The following is a 17,474-nucleotide window of genomic DNA, read 5'->3' on the forward strand; positions in this document are numbered from 1 at the left end:
CAGTGATAGGACAATGCAAGTTTTTTAAGAAGTGGCCGGAGCTGAGGCTTGGGCCGATACTAGTTAACATTTTACAAGATTTTGCAAATAAGAGCAGCTTTACAGAGATGTCTTTGTACAGCATAATACTTGCTCAGAATATATGCATATTAGCACTGATAATCTCAAAGAATCAGGATTAATCAGGATTCATGAAGGTCCACAATCAGCGCACTGATTTTCTTTAATCGCCTGCTTTATTGTCCTTTCAAAACACTTTGGTTAAGACACATCAGTGTCTCCCTGCAGCAACACTGATGTAAATCAAGTCTATCACTGCTCCTTAAGGTCTCATTTCACTTTAAAAACTGACAGCTCAGTGAATGAGTCAGAAGACATCTGAACCTGGTTACCGCTATTTCATTTTCAATCCATAACAAGTTCCTTTTTTGTATTCAAGTTAAAGTTATAATCTTCTGTCTACCTATAAAAGCAGGTCTGTTTCCAAATGGGAAGCTAATTACCCTTAGTTTCAGAGAGTAAAAAATCCAAAAAAGCAATAAAAACAGATTGTAATGAAAAACACTGGGATTTTAAAATCCAATGAAAGGGTGCGATTAACTAACTACGAAAGTTCTTAGATTCATCGGGATTAAAACATCTAAATCTTTTGACAACCATGGTAAAAATGTTTTGATTAACGTAAATGTATTTCAAGCTTTGTAAAAGTGTTTCAGCCTTGGTAATTCTGTATTGCACTTCCATGCCAGCATATAAAACTGACCATACTTCAGAATGTTAGCTATTAAATCCTGAATTTATGCAGGTAGCGACGGTTTTTCAACCTTAATGCAAAAACGAACATGATAGCTCGCGAAAATGCTAAACCAAAACTGTTCTCTGGACAGAGACTGCCAAAATAAAAAAAGTAGGTCAATATAAAAATCTTTCGAAAATGACCCGCTTTCGATAAAAATTACTTTTAGTGAGTAGCTAGCCTTTCTTTGTGTCTGCGATATTACTGAACTTAAAATTATCCTGAAACCATCATCTGTGCTAGCTAAAACACACCTGTGCTAACTATTTCACCCTCTTCTCAATATAAAATGGAGCCTCTTTTCAATTGGAGGAGAAAAGTAGCATGATATGACGTCACACTGGAAGGACCGCCCATTTAGCTCATTTTCTCGACAGCCCATTGGTTGGGCTTGGTCATGAACCACGTGACAGACAGTGGGGGTCACTGTAGCCACACCCCCAAACCTAGCTATTAGTCAATGGAAAGAAGAGTTAAATTAAAGAGTCATTACTGAAATGGAGTACCTGGAGAGAGTTATGAATGGGACCACCTGGACCTGTTCAATGATGACTAGCACTGTTTATGAAAGAATAAACACTGCTTTAGTTTGTAAACTGAGAACTTCTCCCATTGGTCAGTTTGTTCAGTATGTAAATTAGGACTTCTACGTCAGATCCTGAACTTGAGCGCCATTTTTTCCTCAATAGGAGAAGAAAGGGACAAAAGCAGGACCAAAAATAACTTATCTATTCAACTCTCACCTCTCACCTGGGACTGCACCCTTCGCTCCGCGGTGCTCGCAGGCAGACGAGGCTGCTCGGATGAGGAGCTGTGTGCAGCCCCGGCAGAGGACGCAGCTTACCGACACACACAGTTGAGGGCCGGCGGAAGTGGAAAACGTTAGCCCTGCCGGAGGAGGCACAGCGACAACTAACGTTAACCTACGCTGAAAAAATTATACGAGGTAAGAATCAGAGAGAGGAGGCAGCGGGCATCCTCAAGTGTGAAGCAGCGGCGTGGCTGGTGTTATGACCCGGCTCGTCCGTGGCAGCGTGCTATCAGGAGCCAGAAACGGCTCCATTATAACCAGCACAGAGAGACAGAGAGCTGTGTTAGCATGGAGGGCAGCTGTGGAAAGTGACAGGTTGTTATTATTCAACATCTAAAGGAACACGCTGAACTTCTGCTCCTTACGCATCAGGAAGCGGTATTTATTTACACAGTAGTGTTGATGCGGATTTTTACCGCGGGTTTCAAATAGAGATCAGCTGTTGCACTGACTGTAACAATACAGTCAGAGGCTATTTAACATTAGGAAAAGGTGGGTACTTATGTGGAGCCTCGTGCTCAAAGGGGCCCCAAGAGAGTGTCCTGATAGTTTTTTTTTTTAATATGTTTTATTTGCAGCGGCCCAATAACTTACATACACATGTGGTCTACAGATAAGTATGCATGAATATTCAAGGATTTAAGCAGCTTTATTATAATTCTGCAACATGTGACACATAAGGAGAGCAGCATAAGGTTCTCAGGTCCTGGTTTGGAAATAGAAAACAATAAAATAGGATGAAATAACATACAATAAATAGACTTTAAAAAATACTCAACCTATACAATTACAACTATTTGAAAGAAAACGTTGTTATCACTGCTGAAATGTAAACTGTAGGTGTGTGAGGGTAAAAATATTGCACAGTTTATAATATTGCATATCAGCCCCTGTATTAAGTATTACAATGACAACAGTAAGAGTCAACAACAGTAATCAGTAGCAGCATGCATGGGTTCCTTAAAACATGTGTTTTCAACTATCAAGAAGATGTTTTTTGTTATCATGATCAGTAGTAGGCTGGGCAGTTAATTGAAATGTAGATGAAATCGTATTATGAACTTCTACAATTTACATATTGCAGAGATTCGATATTTCTTTAACCTGATCAGTTACATTTGATTGAATAAGTACAGAAAATTGGTGATCTTCTGTCACATTTTTCAACAGAGAGAGAGAGCATCTATTAAACGGCAAAAATATTTTGGCAGCATCTGGAAAATTGCAACTCTGGTAAATAAAAAGAGATGCTTCAAAATGAAATTAGGATTGCTTTTAACAAAATGGGGAAGGGCCTTGCATCAGTCTCTGCCTGCAGCCTCCAGATTCCTGAAACCACCACTAAAATTTGTATGCAGACAATATTTATGTGCAGCTGTGCAATAATTTTCCTTCAAATCATGATCCATACATAGTTTTCTACTTTATTAGAAAATAATTCAATAATTCTTTGACTTGAAATGTGTGTCACATTACCAGTTCAGTACAATTTTTGCAGCACAGATGTTCTGCTCTACACATCATGCGAACATTCAAGTGTTGGTTTTAGTCCTAGTTTTAAGTCTAATCTAATCTATCCAATATTGTGTTGGTTAATCACATATTAAATAACAATTGCAACACTGGAGGAAAAAAATCACAATTTGTTTGTTTTCCCAAATCCTTAATCCCTAACAGGTACCCACCATCTTTTTAAAGAATGCACAAGGGCTGTGCGATATGGACTCAAAGTCATGTTTTTATATTTTTTAGCAGATTGATGATGCATGATATGTATCTTGACTTTTTTTCTGGAGGTTGTCATGACACCAGGTATGATTTTAGTGAAAATTTACATGATACTGCTGTAACAAAAGTAGAAGTTCAACCACCCATCGTTGGGCACTTTTTAAAATTTAATCATCAGAAATTGCAAATAAACTGTTAAACACTGCAATACCTGCGAACAATTAGGTTTTTGAGTATAGGAGGTTTGGGATGGTCAAAGAGGTGTTGAGAGACATGCCTGGATGTCACACGTATGTCACATGTATGAGTAACAGAGGTGTGACGCTTCCTCTTCACAAATGAAGTCCTGACAGTGTGAACTTACTTTTACTCATCACTTTCTTCAGTATGTAGTTGTTTTTAATCTCACGTTAATATGCTGTAAGCAAGATGTTATGGTGTAATATTATATGAACAATTAATAAAGTATTATGATAATGCAGAGAGAAGGGATGGATGCAGATGAGCAGACACAAATGATAACAGACCTCTGCCCTGTCCTGTCATTTTTCAGCTACCTGCCTTCCTCTTTTAGCTCTCATCTCCGCTCCTGCAGAGTTCAGCTCACTCCTTAATCAGGTCTTGGGTTGCCAGATCACAGGAACAGAGGGGTTGAGATTTTATGGTAATTTGGATTGTTTATATGTTATGTGGTTCACACACGATCTGGCAACTGGGGTATTCACAAACAAACATATGATTCAGTGTTTATTTATCAGCAGTTTTATTGTAGAGCCATGAAAATTACAGCAGTTTCAGAGGAAAAATGAAAAATAAGGAGGCGGGCCAGAGATAGCCCAAAAGTACATGAGAAACATGGAATAAAGGGGAGTGTTGGCACCTATGACTCTGTCTATGTTTTATGAAAACATTTTTAATAATTACTTACATTGATGTTGTCTAAATTTTTAGTACTCTTAAATACCATGTTAATAATTGCATGGTCACATTGCTTTTATGTGTTAGACCAAGGTGGATCAGACTTTTCTCTTCTGTTTACAACTGCATGCTTTGTGTTCTACATCTTTTAGAAAACTGCACCATATCCCATTCACCAGTATACCTGCACATCTGTATAGTTTCTCCTTTCTTCCACCCTTGCACATACTTTTGTGATGTTTATGCTGTATTTTATATTTTTATTTTCCCACTTTTTCCATAATAATCTACTTAAGTTTCTGGTCTGAAATACTAATCAGAACAGCTGCTGATCGATTAGTTGATTAATCACAGGAGCTCTTTCCAGTGTCTTGAGAAAAATAATTTGCCATAATGCCACCATTACATTAGAACTATTTTTGTCTTTGGCAGACCCATAAGAGAAAATGTATCAGCTTCCAGTAGGAAACATTGAGAAAATCCGAAAGGCGCGCAGGGCGGTGAAAAACATCCTGACAGAGATCGGCCTTGAAGACTGCCAGAACATGCTGAAGGTACGTGTCACGTTATTATTTGAAGATGCTTTCTTACATTTTCAATATTTGCATGTTGTTCTTTTTTCTATCACATATCTTGCTATGACATTCACCATTCTTCCAGTTTTTAGGTAGTCTTAAGCAGGCAGGTCATTGACAAAGGACACACAAAATGAAAGATGACTTATTGCTTTTCTGCTGGGCCCCCCTTGGGCACATAAACATATTTTGAACTACACCTCTCCCTTTGCTGTACACATCAATGCATGATGAGATAAGACCCAAAATATAATCTTGGCTGTTTTTAGTTTTTGTGATGTCTGGTGCAGATTCATTGGTAACCCCACATGTTCATGTTAGTTGTGTCGCTAAATTTGCAACCCTTTTTTAAAAGTGTAAAATAGTGTACTTTCGTGTTGCACGGTATATTGTAATTTTCGGTGTTTTTTCTGTACTTTTTATTTCAAATGGTATGGTACTGATAGATATTAAACAGGCTGGGAGCGTAAAGAGTTTTACATGGATCTTTTATAGATGGCAGCATGAGCGATGTAGGGAGATAGTGTCACTATTTCATCCATTCTGTTTACAACGCGAGCCGGGACCGTAAGGGCCTCAATTGCAAGACAAAGCACCTTCCTTACAAACAACAGGAACAGAACGGTGTACCCTATCCACAGAGCTGACGCTGAACTACAGACTTATTGAACATGCATGCCAAAGATGCTACAAACAGTCATAACAGCACACAAGGTTGCAAACACAGACCTGTCTAGGGAGTACAAAACACAACAGCTTAGCATAGAAGCTAGCTGGCAAGCCCACTAATAGGAAGATGACGGACTGCTAAATTAATGTTATATGATAAACAAAACGTTAGCAAATCACGCCACGTCGCTGTCACATCCACCCTGTGGCAGAAAAAGCCTGGCAGGCTTACAGGATATTGTGAGCTCTATGAAGACAAATTTATGACCCTAAAGTTTTTAGGTGTCTTATATAAACTTAAAACGTAAGGAAATTTGTGCCTGGTAGATTATTTCTTTAATGTAACAATGCTTCTTGGTAATAAATATTATATCGTTGGAAAGCCTGTTTATTTCCCTTTTAAATGGTGCCACATTTGTAAGGAACATGCATTTGTGGGATGAGCAGCAGAGCTGAGTATGTGGGTTGCGGCCATGAAAAAGTGCCATATCTTCTCTGCCAAAGCCAAACAGCTTATTTTGCTGTTGGTATTGACTCTTGTTTTGAGCTTCAGGTGCCCCCAGGTGCTGCCAATCAGGTGCCTGATTGGCAGCACCTGTGAGCATGGGCCCTGCTACAGTGGTCAGTAGGTGTTTGCTCCAACAATCGGCATGCCACGTTTGACTGATCTGGATAGGGCCCGTCGGTTGTGGGCCAAGTTGCGGCATTGTTTGGGGTAAGCCCTAGTACCATCTCCAAACTAAAGGCGAAGTTCCATATAACGGGGAATGTTAGAGAGGCCGTGAAGTGGGCATCCCAAAAAGACGACATTCCAAGAATACAGTTTTCTCACCCTGTCAGCAAAACTCTATCCTCCAAGATGACATCACGCTCCCCATCAGAGCAGGGTTTATCAGAGACTACCTCCAGAATTTGGGATTGGAGAGGATGGAATGGCCTGCCACCAGTCCTGACCTTAACTCCATTAAACACTTGTGGGATCAGCTTGGTCGTGCAGTTTTTACCAGAGTGACCAATACAACCACGTTGGCTGACTTGCGACAAATGCTGGTTGAAGAATGGGATGCCATCCCACAGCAGCGTGTGACCAGGCTGGTGACCAGCATGAGGAGGAGGAGCCAGGCTGTTGTGGCTGTGTAAGTTCTCCACACGCTACTGAGGCTCCTGTTTGTTAAATGAATATATTGTTAAATTGTCAATATGTCTTGAGTCTTCAAACTTCAAACTTCAATCATGCAATCCACCAAAACACCAAACAAGAGTCAGTGGTAGAATCAGCTGTTTGGCATTGGCAGAGAAGATATGGAACATTTTTCATGGGTGCAACCCACATAATCAGCTCTGCTGCTCATCCCACAAATGCATGTTCCCTACAAATGTGGCATCATTTAAAAGGGAAATAAACAGACTTTCCAACGGTATTAGATTTATTGCAGAGAAGCATTGTTACAACAAAGAAATAATCTACCAAACACAAATTTCCTTACTTTTTGTGCTAAGTTTAGATACTTTTAAAACAACTGACTAGCTGTTTTGCTTACAATAGGGCTACTAACTTCTGTTACATGTCATTACAGTGGTTTTATAGCGTGAGATTAAACGATCAGTTTAAAAGATAATAAATCAGACTAGAGCTATGATCTTATCAGTGTTCAGAGTGAACAATAAGCCCAGAATAAATAAACTTGGATTTGGTCACTGAAACAATGTTTTAGTGTTAAAGGCCTGCTCATAGATTTATAGAATCTATTTTTTTTTATAACAACATGGACATTGTTAAGGGCGGCCTGAAATGCATAATATTTTATGTATCAAATGTCATGAAACTAATCATTTATAAAGAATCATATTTATTTCAAATAAAATCTAACTGCAGATAAGCTACTTACCGTGATTTATATGAAATACAGTATTAAAGATATCTTTAAAATGTTCTTTTTAAATCCAGTGAGTCTCTTTGGTTATAGATAAAGAAGCTATGGAAATAAATAAAATTACCAAAAATTTATTTAAATGTATTATGTACACATAAGGTTGTGAACAAACTATGACTATCATGGCCATCCCTTGTAAACATGCTGTCTCTGATCCATAGGTATCGATCAACAAACTAGTATTGTTTCAAGCCTCAAGTATTGTCTTAGCACCGAGTATTGTGAAACTGAACTTAGTATCAGAATCAAACTTAAAAATGTTGGAATTGTGACAACAGTAGTGTGCATTGATTTTTCTGTGGCTTTGTCAAGCCCCTGTTTATTATAATATTTCAGTGTTAGCACTCAATCCTTGTGGAAGGCTGAAAGTAGTACTTAATTGAGTAAGTGGCTATTTGCAAAACAAAAAATTCAGAAGTTTAGGAAAAAATAAGTTGGCATACATGGCAATTAAATGTAGGATTCCTCAACGGTCAATATTGGGACCAAAAATGTTCATACCTTATATAAGTGATATTTGCAGGGTGTCAGAAATAGTTGCATTTAGTTTGTTTGCAGATTATACAAATTTCCTTTTCTCTGGGAGTTAGGAACAGCAGAAATGAATAAATTAAAGCTGTGGTGTGACCTCATTGAATTGTCATTCATTTTCAATTAATGAATTTTCAAATATTGCAATTTAAGATGAAGCAATAAGTCATTCCATATTATAACCAACACAATATTAGGGCTGAAAGACTTTGAAAATATCTGGTTATGGCTATTTTTACTCAACTTGCAAATTCTTGATGAACTGTTGTGTAAAGGGAATGATCATTTCATGTCATTCTCATTTTGATTAAGAAAGACTTAGAAAAATAAGGAAAGTAGGATTTTTTTGTTAAATATTCTGAAATACTGACAACTGAAAATTTGTATGACGTGTAGAGTATAACATTTTTGCTACAGAAAATGTATTAAACTGTTATTTTGACACATTTCAGGTTAAATAAATATTGCACTTTCTGTGATTTGAAAATTACAGTAGGGCATATTTAGATTTAATCTTATTTTTGATTAATTGTCCAGCCTTAGTCAAATTTATGAATCTGGTGGAATTCAACACGGCATAAAACATGTATAAAGCAAGAAGTGAATTATCCCCAAATAATATCCAAATATGCATTTTCAACAGAGAAGGTGGTTGTAATTTAAAGGGAACCCTTAACCTTTATGCTCAAACAACATTGAAACAGTGTATCTGTGGGTAGAACAACTTTTAAAACAAACTCAAACTGATCAAAAAACTGAATTCGATTCAAGAAGTTAAAAATAAGATTTTCTGGGCGCAGGTGGCCTGGTGGTTTGGGGCGCGCCCCATGTGCGTGGCGGCCCGGGTTTGAATCCGGCCTGAGGCCCTTTACTGCATGTCTCTCCCCCGCTTTCATCCCTGTTTCTGACTCTGTCCACTGTCCTCCTGTGTCAAATAAAGGCACAAAAGTGCCAAAAAATAAATCTATCCTACTCCTTTTCAAACACGTACCGTTTGTTTCATATTGGATATTGAATCTGATTCTGTGTAAAGGATCACTTAAGCATTTTTAGCTCTGTTGTGTTTTTATGTCCTGTGTCAACTAGTTGTTTTTGTTGTGCGTGTGTTTTGTCAGCATGTTTGGAATAAAGATAACAGTCTTAATCTCTTAATCTTTAATTTGAGCTCTTAAAACAACAAAGGTGAGACTTGCTCTTTCAATATTAAATATATTCTTAACAGTGAGGAGTTGTTTTTTTCTAGGTTGGGTTAGAACACATGAGCTATCTTAAACCATATCAGAGGGGATTTTAATAAATTTAATCATACGGCTGTTCAGAGAGACTTCTTTGGTTGTTATGGCAACAGGTGGGGTTGGATGCCATAATGTGAGGTCTACTGTAGGGGATTTTAAATTAAGGGAAAGTGCTGCAATGGAGTATGATTATATGGGCTGTACACACAATCAACAATTAAATATTTATATAAAAAACAGACGGGTCATTTATAAAGTATTCAGAACCCCTTCACTTTTTCAGTTTTGTTATGTTTCATCCTGATGGTACAGTTGTTTAGATTAATTTGAAATAGTTTTTATTCTCATTTATCCACACTCAGTTCCCAATCACTACAAAGTAAAAGCAGCATTTTAAAAATGTTGGCACATGTATTAAAAATGGAAAAACTGAAATCTCACATTGACAAAAGTATTCAGTTCCTTTTCCAAGAACACTGTGAATTTAGCTCAGGTTCCTCCTGTTTCTCTGAAGCTTTGCTGAGATGTTTCTACACCCTGATTAGAGTCCACCTGTGCTAAATTAAATTGATTGGACATGATTTGGAAAGGCACTTTTTGAAATGGAGCAAAGTAAGGTCTTATTTGGATAGATATTTAACTATTCAGATGAGTGGTATTTATTTATTTTACTCTGGTTTGGGATTGGGACAAGAATGAAAATCCTCTTCTGTGTCACCCTCTAGTATGAATACTTTCTGAATGAACTGCATGGTATATTTTTCAATTTTGTTAGACTTCAGGCCTTTATATTAAAGGAAGGAACCCTTCATCCTTTATTCCTCAACATATATCTGGTTGTTGTTGATGCTTGTCTTGTAAAACATCTATGTAGTTCATTAGATCCACATACCAGTAATCAAATTACCACATCCACCTAAAACAAATGCTGTAATATCTAATCAATACTAACATTATGATTTATTAAAGATGCTCTTTAAAAACTTTGTTAGAAATAAAGCTGATCATAAAGTTCAGTGGACATTCTTTAATATTTAAAAAGAGCTATGTTAGGTTGTATTTATTTGTATGCAGTAGCACATCTCATTCTTTAGCTCTGTGTGATGCTGCTTTTGTTTAACTAAAGGCAGAATGGCAGACTATTGTGTCTAATTATTATTTACAGGCCTTTCCACAAACACCAGCTGTCAGCCAAACAGCTGACTAGTCACTTAACTACAGCCAGGTCCTTTTGTTCTATTGTTGGCTGTTGTTAACTCGCTTTCCCTGTACATTTTAGATTAATTATACAGAACAGTATCAAATCAGAGTAGGTTTACATTATGTATATTTCTTTGCTACTTAAATATCCTGAATCAGTAAATCCTTATTGTGGTCACTCCAGTCAGAAATCACAAGCTCTGCGACTTCAGTCTTAACCTTAAAAGTCTGATCTAAGTGTTTAAAGTGAACATAATTCTCTCATGCAATTGCCCTATATATGAATCAACACATTTTTATAATGACCATTAAATAAACAGATTAAACCTTGCGGCAGTGTGAGATTCATTTATGAATTAGCTGATTTTTTTGTTGATAATTATTTAATAACTCACTGTTTATAAATTTGCATTACTAAAATTCCCACTTTAAATATTCACCAGATATCAGGGAATTAAGTGTTAGATGTTCAGATTTTCTGGGTGAAGACCCCCCAGATGCCCTTTTATTCCTCTTACTTTGTTGAGTGCGGGGGTCGGTGAGGAGGTAAACATTCACACCCTCTAGCCGGCAGCTGACTGCCCCATGAGTCTGTGGAGAGCCCTGCTATTTAACATGATAATATTTTAGTAAACCTTTTTCTGTAATACTTCTAAATTGACATGTAAAAAAAAGTTGACTCTGTAAGTTGTGCTAAACATTTTGTTTTTTGTGATACTTCTCTTCCAGGATCTAAATGAAACCTCAGAGAAAGACTCAGATGAAGATGAATCCTTTAAGGCGACTGAATGGTTTGATTTCACTGATGGATTCAATGGCAGGCTGCATAAAAAGGTGAGTGTACGGACAGCTGTGAGGAATAAACCACACGTACAGAAGGGATTATTTTTAGTTTGAGTGTTTTTAAAGTAATTCAACATATTTCTAAACCTTAAATAGAGTATACCTGCCTAGTATACTAAATATTGATTAGTTATCAGTTTATTTGTCAGGGACAATACATAGGCTGTGATTACAGTGCAACTGATGCAATGTATACAAGACTTCTAGCCATGGCTAAAAGCTAGGGATATAAAGATATACTCAACCAACAATTTGATTTGAATCCTCCTTTTTTTTTTTTTTTTTTAGTCAGGGAGTATATTAATTTTTTTTTGTTTCACTTTTCAGTTTAAACATTGAAAAATGTTTTTCTTTTTCTTTTTTTTTGTAAATAAAAAAGTAGTCTTGTGTTCTTGGCTTTGAGTCAGTTGACCTCTGACAGAAGCGGCTGGTATGAAGAGAAGGGATGTAAGGATACACTCAACCCATTCAATTCGAATCCCGATTTTTCTTTAAAGAAAACAATTTGAAAAAAATAATTTTCTCCTCTCTTTTTTTTAAATTATGTTTATTCAACAAATCCTTTGATAACTATACAATTGTAGGAACAGTAGGTATTTTTAAAATCCAGTGACAATAATAACCACCAAAATAAAAGAATAAATAAAAATAATAATGGTATTAAAAGAAGGAGAAAAAAATGCACAAAAAGTAGGGATACAAAACAGTAATCCAGAAATGATATTAAGAGACAGAGAGAGAAATCCAAGACATACATCTGGTATTTACAACAAAACCCTAGTAACAAAAGAGCAACATACAAGACTAAAGAGACCCATTAAATGATGGTGTTAATGTCTGTTTTTGTACGTTTGGAGCTTCTGAAATAGCCCAAAATATAAATATGTTCAGATATGAGTTCTTTTGTTCTTGCTGTGACAGGCCACCACACAATACAATAGCCTGACGTACAAAAAACAGAAAGAGGTGTAGCTGATATGCCAGTTTGCATCTGACACCGGTTTTCTCCAGTATGTGTTGAAGAGAGGACGAGTTTGTAAAACAAAAGCTACTTTTTCATGCTCACTGGTTATTAGATGAGCCATGATAATCAGAAGTTGTTCTTGAAACATTGTCTGTATCTCTTAGTTTTTGTACCTCTGACTTAAAATAGGACAATATTTCTGCAACCAAAAAGTTTTCACTGGCTCCTGCCACAACTGTCCTGAGTTTATCTGCTGCTTTCAGGTCAGCAGAAGAGAATTTATGACATTGAATAAGCAGAGTTAGAAACAGACAGAGTTAAAGCCCTGTCTCAACAGATTAAGGCAACACAAATTGTGCTGAATTGATTCAAATCCCTCAATTTTAACTGATTCAGGATATATCCTTACATCCCTACTCATAGCAGTCCCTGTCATCCACGCACAGGATGAGTGAAAAAATAAAAGAGACATTAAAGACTGAAAATTACAGCAGACATAGGCGGACAGCCACATACATGTATAAAAGCTAACAGTAAAGACTCTGGAGTAAGTCAGTGTTTTTATTTCTATTTATGACAGAGTACTTACAAATTTTTTTTCTGAAAGAGAAGCACGTGGAAACAGTTTTTGCACAGTTCAGAGTTCAAAAATCTTTTTTAAGCCACTGTGACAGACTGACTGTCTACTCAGTGACTCTGCAGCCAGATTTAGATGAAACATAGATGACTACATCATCTGAATACACCTGGTAACATACATCTTTACACCTGTTCGGTAGCTCATTTAGGCAAAAGAGTAGCAGTCCCAGAATGGAACTTTATGGGACGACCACATTATGATTCTTTAAGGATATTTAACTGTTTATTATAACACATTGCGTTATCTAAGTCAAGAGGATGAAATTCCATAAAGTTTAAGATGTTCAGGTTTGAGTGTCACTTTCTCTCTATTAAATGTGCATATTTGATATGTTTCTTTGATACAAACTGAAGTAACTGACCTTTCTTCTTTTTCTCTGTTTAGTGGCCCTATCGGTCGCGATCTTTGTGCTGTAGCCTGTGCAAGTACTCCACTAAAAACATCTACAACTTCAGATCCCACATCTCTCGCTGCCATAAATTTGTGCAGTCTGTCTGCACACTTACACCTTGTTCTCAGTGCCTCTTCATCAGCCACCCTAAGTTGGTCAAGAAGCACATGATGTACTTTCACGCCAAACTCACCAACCATGTCCAGCCAGTAATAGAAGCTCCTGTACTCAACCATCGTGGAAATGAAAGATATCAATGCAGAAAATGTGGATTTCCAGCCTCCTCTATCTTTACGATGAAGAAGCACATCATCCTCAAACACCTGCAGGGCATGGCAGAGCAGTATATCGGTTACAGATTACACCTTCAAGGCACCACATCAGTAAAGATCCATTGCTGCAAAGTATGCAGGGTGAACACCGGGACCTTAGACCAAATGTTGCACCACATGCTGGTGGAGCCGTCACACTACTCAGTTAGCACACACGTGCAGGGCTTAATTCATGAGAACAAGAACTTCACCATAAAATCAACACCCAATGGGAATGGATTGTTTGTGACATTCCCAAATATCGCCCCTAAACCACAGACAACGCAAGTGTTCAACAGTAAGCCCTTGGTGCTGCCAAGTAATGGCCAAGCTGCTGGGACTGTGGTAACGTTACAGCAGCTTCCAGGAAGTACAAACAGTACGACTCTTATCTGCGCCCCTGGGACCAACCAAGCTTTCCTGCCCCCTCAAGCGTCAGCACTAGTGCAGCTAGCTAGTGCTGAGGCTAAAGGTTTGCTTCAGCCTGGTGCTACAATCTCCCTCAGAGGTGCTCTGCCCCAAGCACCATCCATGGTTCAGCTTCCAGCGGTGCCTAACATGTCCCTCAAACCGGCACCAGTGACTCTAGCACCCCCTTCTTCTCAACCACAACAGACTCCACAAGCACAGCAAATCCTCCTTCCAACAGGACTACAGGCCAACATGGCTGCCGGGCCTGTATCCACAGGACTACAGGCCAACATGGCTGCCGGGCCTGCACCCACAGGACTACAGGCCAACATGGCCGCCAGGCCTGTACCCACAGGACTACAGGCCAACATGGCCACTGGGCCGGTACCCACAGGACTACAGGCCAACATGGCTACCGGGCCGGTACCCACAGGACTACAGGCCAACATGGCTACCGGGCCGGTACCCACAGGACTACAGGCCAACATGGCTACCGGGCCGGTACCCACAGGACTACAGGCCAACATGGCTGCTGGGCCTGTACCTAAACCTGCTGTGGTAGCACAAAATACACCATTAAACCAAATGAATCTACAGGGTACCATGCTGACTTCACAATCTCTGTTGAGTCATCTGATCCCAACCGGCAACAAGATCAACGGTATGCCGACATATACTTTTGCTCCACTCCAAGTAGCAGCGCCTGGATCTCACAATGCAAACAACCCTCTAAAGCCAATCGAGCAAATGAGCAACTCCTCACAACAAACCAAGAAATGGATCACCTGTCCACTCTGCAATGAGCTCTTTCCCTCCAATGTCTTTGATTTGCACACAGAAGTGGCACACCAGACAAAGTCCACCTCAGCCAAGTCAGAAAGCCTGGCAGCAAGAGCAGCCTTCTTGAAGAAAATGCCCGACAAAACAATCAAATGTTTGACGTGCAAAATTCTACTATCAGAAAAAAGCGCCTTCCAGCACCTGCTCCATGGCCTGAATTGTTTGTACTGCTCTGGTTTGTTCTTCTCAATCAGACAGCTTGCTGAACACATCAAGATTCACAATCCCTCAAGCAAGGCATACAGTGAATTTCTGAGGCAGAGGTACAGGGTCTACACTAAAGGCTCGGGAATTCTGATCCCTTACTTTGACGTCAGCACAACAGCACCTAAAGAGATCCTGGGAGACATGGAGGTAAATCTTGCCTTGGTTACAAATTCCCTCGACCTAATCTTCTTCAAGTTGCAGCCCAACAGTCAGCCAGAAATCTGCCCAGCGCCAGTAAAAATCAACAGCACATACTGTCCTTTCTGTGATGACAAGTTCCAGAATGAATTCCAACACCTGCAGCACCTGAAAGAGAAACATTTTGTGGCACCCACCATTCACGCCATCCTCAAAACAGAGGCTTTCAAGTGCATATACTGCAACGGTGTGTACACAGGAAAGGTCACCCAGCAGGCTGTGATGCTCCACATTCAGCGATGCCGTTGTTCCCCAAAACCACCCCCACCACAGCCCCCAAAACCAGCACCAGCACTAGCCCAGCCACCGCCAAAACCAGCTCAACAGCTCACCCAGCCGTCTGGACTCTACTTTCTCCAAGTGCCACAAGGGCTGACGGTGAAACAAACTCTGACTCCAGCTCGCGTGATTCCAGCTTCAATCGCTCCAAGGCCTCAAGAGTCAGAAGCAGAGTTGAAGTCCAAGCAAAGGCTGGAGGCGGCGTTGAAGGAGGTCATTGCTGCCAATAAACGAGAGCGAGAAGAAAGGGCAGCGATGCGTAAGAAGCGAGAGCAGGAGAAGCTGCTGCCCCCACCGGAGCCTGTTGTTCAGAGCGACCCTATGGTGAAGCTAGCATTGGAGCCGACCGCGGCCGAGCGCCGCACTAGCGTGGACAGCAGAGAGTTCGTCTCCAAATACTTCAACGTGAACCCCTACGCCTCCAAAGCCGAGTCCGACGAGCTCTGCAGGAGGCTGACGGTCACCAAATCAGAGCTGGCAGCTCTCTTCAGCAAGAAGCGCAGCAAGTGCATGAAGAGTCTCAAGACCAACACGGCGGTCATTCTCCTCGGATTCAACATGACAGCACTGAATAAAGTCCAGCACAACCTCCTCATCCCAGAGATACCGACTGCAGATTCTCTAGATGCTGCAGATTCACCGGAGGGGCCTGCAGAGCAGATGGAAAAGGGTGATGACAGCCCAGAGCCCATGGATGAAAGTGGAAACGATAAGGTTACAAACGGAGAACAGGCAGAACAGATGGAATCTGTGTAGAAAACGGAACAAATAATGCAAATGCACCTGTCCCTATCCTAAATAATAAAACCCTCAAAGTTGTACGACAGCCTCTTGTGTTGATAGTTAGGAGAGGCGTTCATCATGCAGTGCTCACAGTGTATTCCCTGATGTACCTGAAGGTGAGGGCACCTTGTTGATGTAGCCTTCATTTATAGTGCTTTGTTTATCAGTATGCTGTCGGTAGTTCTCATTTCCACATTTATGCAAAGCCAAGTTATTAAGCTCCTTTAGAACATAATTATAGAAACGTGTTGCCTGTAAGATATTATGGTGTCAGACTGTTGAGCTGCAGCAGAACTTGGCTGGTAAATAATCGCTCATCCTTCAGTGGCTGCTGACTTAAACTAAAGCACTGATTCGCTCCTGTTGACTGCTTTCTTTTTGCACCCTTTATTTAAGCTCCTTTGTATTATATTACATTTCCTACATCATTGCCTGTCTGCTAATATCCAAACTGAAGTGTTCCCTTAATGTAGAGTTGATTTAATATTGCATTTAGCTGTCTTTTTATACATTTGTTTTTCTTTTTTACACACTTGGACCTATTTCTATCTTGTACACAGCTTTTTTGTTAGTCACCTTTCCTTTCCAAGACTTCTTCCTCCACATTTAGACGGTTTCAGAGGAAATGATTCCTGGTTGTCAGCTCCTGCAGACCATTTGGGTGAATGTTCATGTTGCAGTTTAAAGCCAAATTTTGGAGAATGTACACGTTTTTGAGATTTAGGGAGATAATAAACACTTGATTACAAATTCCAAACAAAGTTGCCTGCATGAGCATTGATTAAGCTGAAATTAAGAGTGGTGCCATTGTGAAGTCTATATATTATCATTGACATGTAGTCTATCTTAACAAAGCAAACTAAAGTCATTGATGTGTTCCAGCGTATATCTTCTGTTCTCCTGACAGCTGTTTTTTTGTACTGTATGTGTGTTTTCTATAATTCCAAAAGGATCAACTATATTGGGAGAGCTACATATTCTCATTCTGTCCCAGGCCACTGTGTTGACAAAAATAAAGTGGTTTCCTTTTAAGCAAATGATGCATTCGTTTTTATGTTTCATTTCTTAATAAAAGTCTTATTTAAAACCAGCTGAGTTAAAAAAGCAGTGTGTTTATTCCATAAATTACAAGATTGCTTATTAATAAACAGTAATCAAACATAACAGCTGTAGTCTCATTCAGGAGAAAGCAATGACAGGCTGACAAATG

At 39.3% G+C, this 17,474-nt stretch overlaps 1 protein-coding gene across 2 annotated transcripts; it reads left to right on the forward strand.

Annotated features, from left to right (window-relative positions):
* Positions 1 to 1,460: 1,460 nt before the first annotated feature.
* Positions 1,461 to 17,348, forward strand: adnp2b (ADNP homeobox 2b). 2 transcript variants are annotated; one of them, XM_041809459.1, is made up of 5 exons: positions 1,461 to 1,742; positions 4,686 to 4,807; positions 11,127 to 11,231; positions 13,229 to 14,437; positions 14,477 to 17,348. In XM_041809459.1, exons 2-5 carry the CDS (start codon positions 4,700 to 4,702, stop codon positions 16,235 to 16,237), a joined length of 3,183 nt encoding a protein of 1,060 aa, XP_041665393.1. In that variant the 5' UTR covers positions 1,461 to 1,742; positions 4,686 to 4,699; the 3' UTR covers positions 16,238 to 17,348. The 2 variants fall into 2 exon arrangements, with proteins under 2 accessions (XP_041665393.1, XP_041665392.1); XM_041809458.1 differs by having other exon boundaries at positions 13,229 to 17,348.
* Positions 17,349 to 17,474: the final 126 nt, after the last annotated feature.

The sequence above is a fragment of the Cheilinus undulatus genome, linkage group 16 (assembly GCF_018320785.1).
Source record: "Cheilinus undulatus linkage group 16, ASM1832078v1, whole genome shotgun sequence".
NCBI lineage: Eukaryota > Metazoa > Chordata > Actinopteri > Labriformes > Labridae > Cheilinus > Cheilinus undulatus.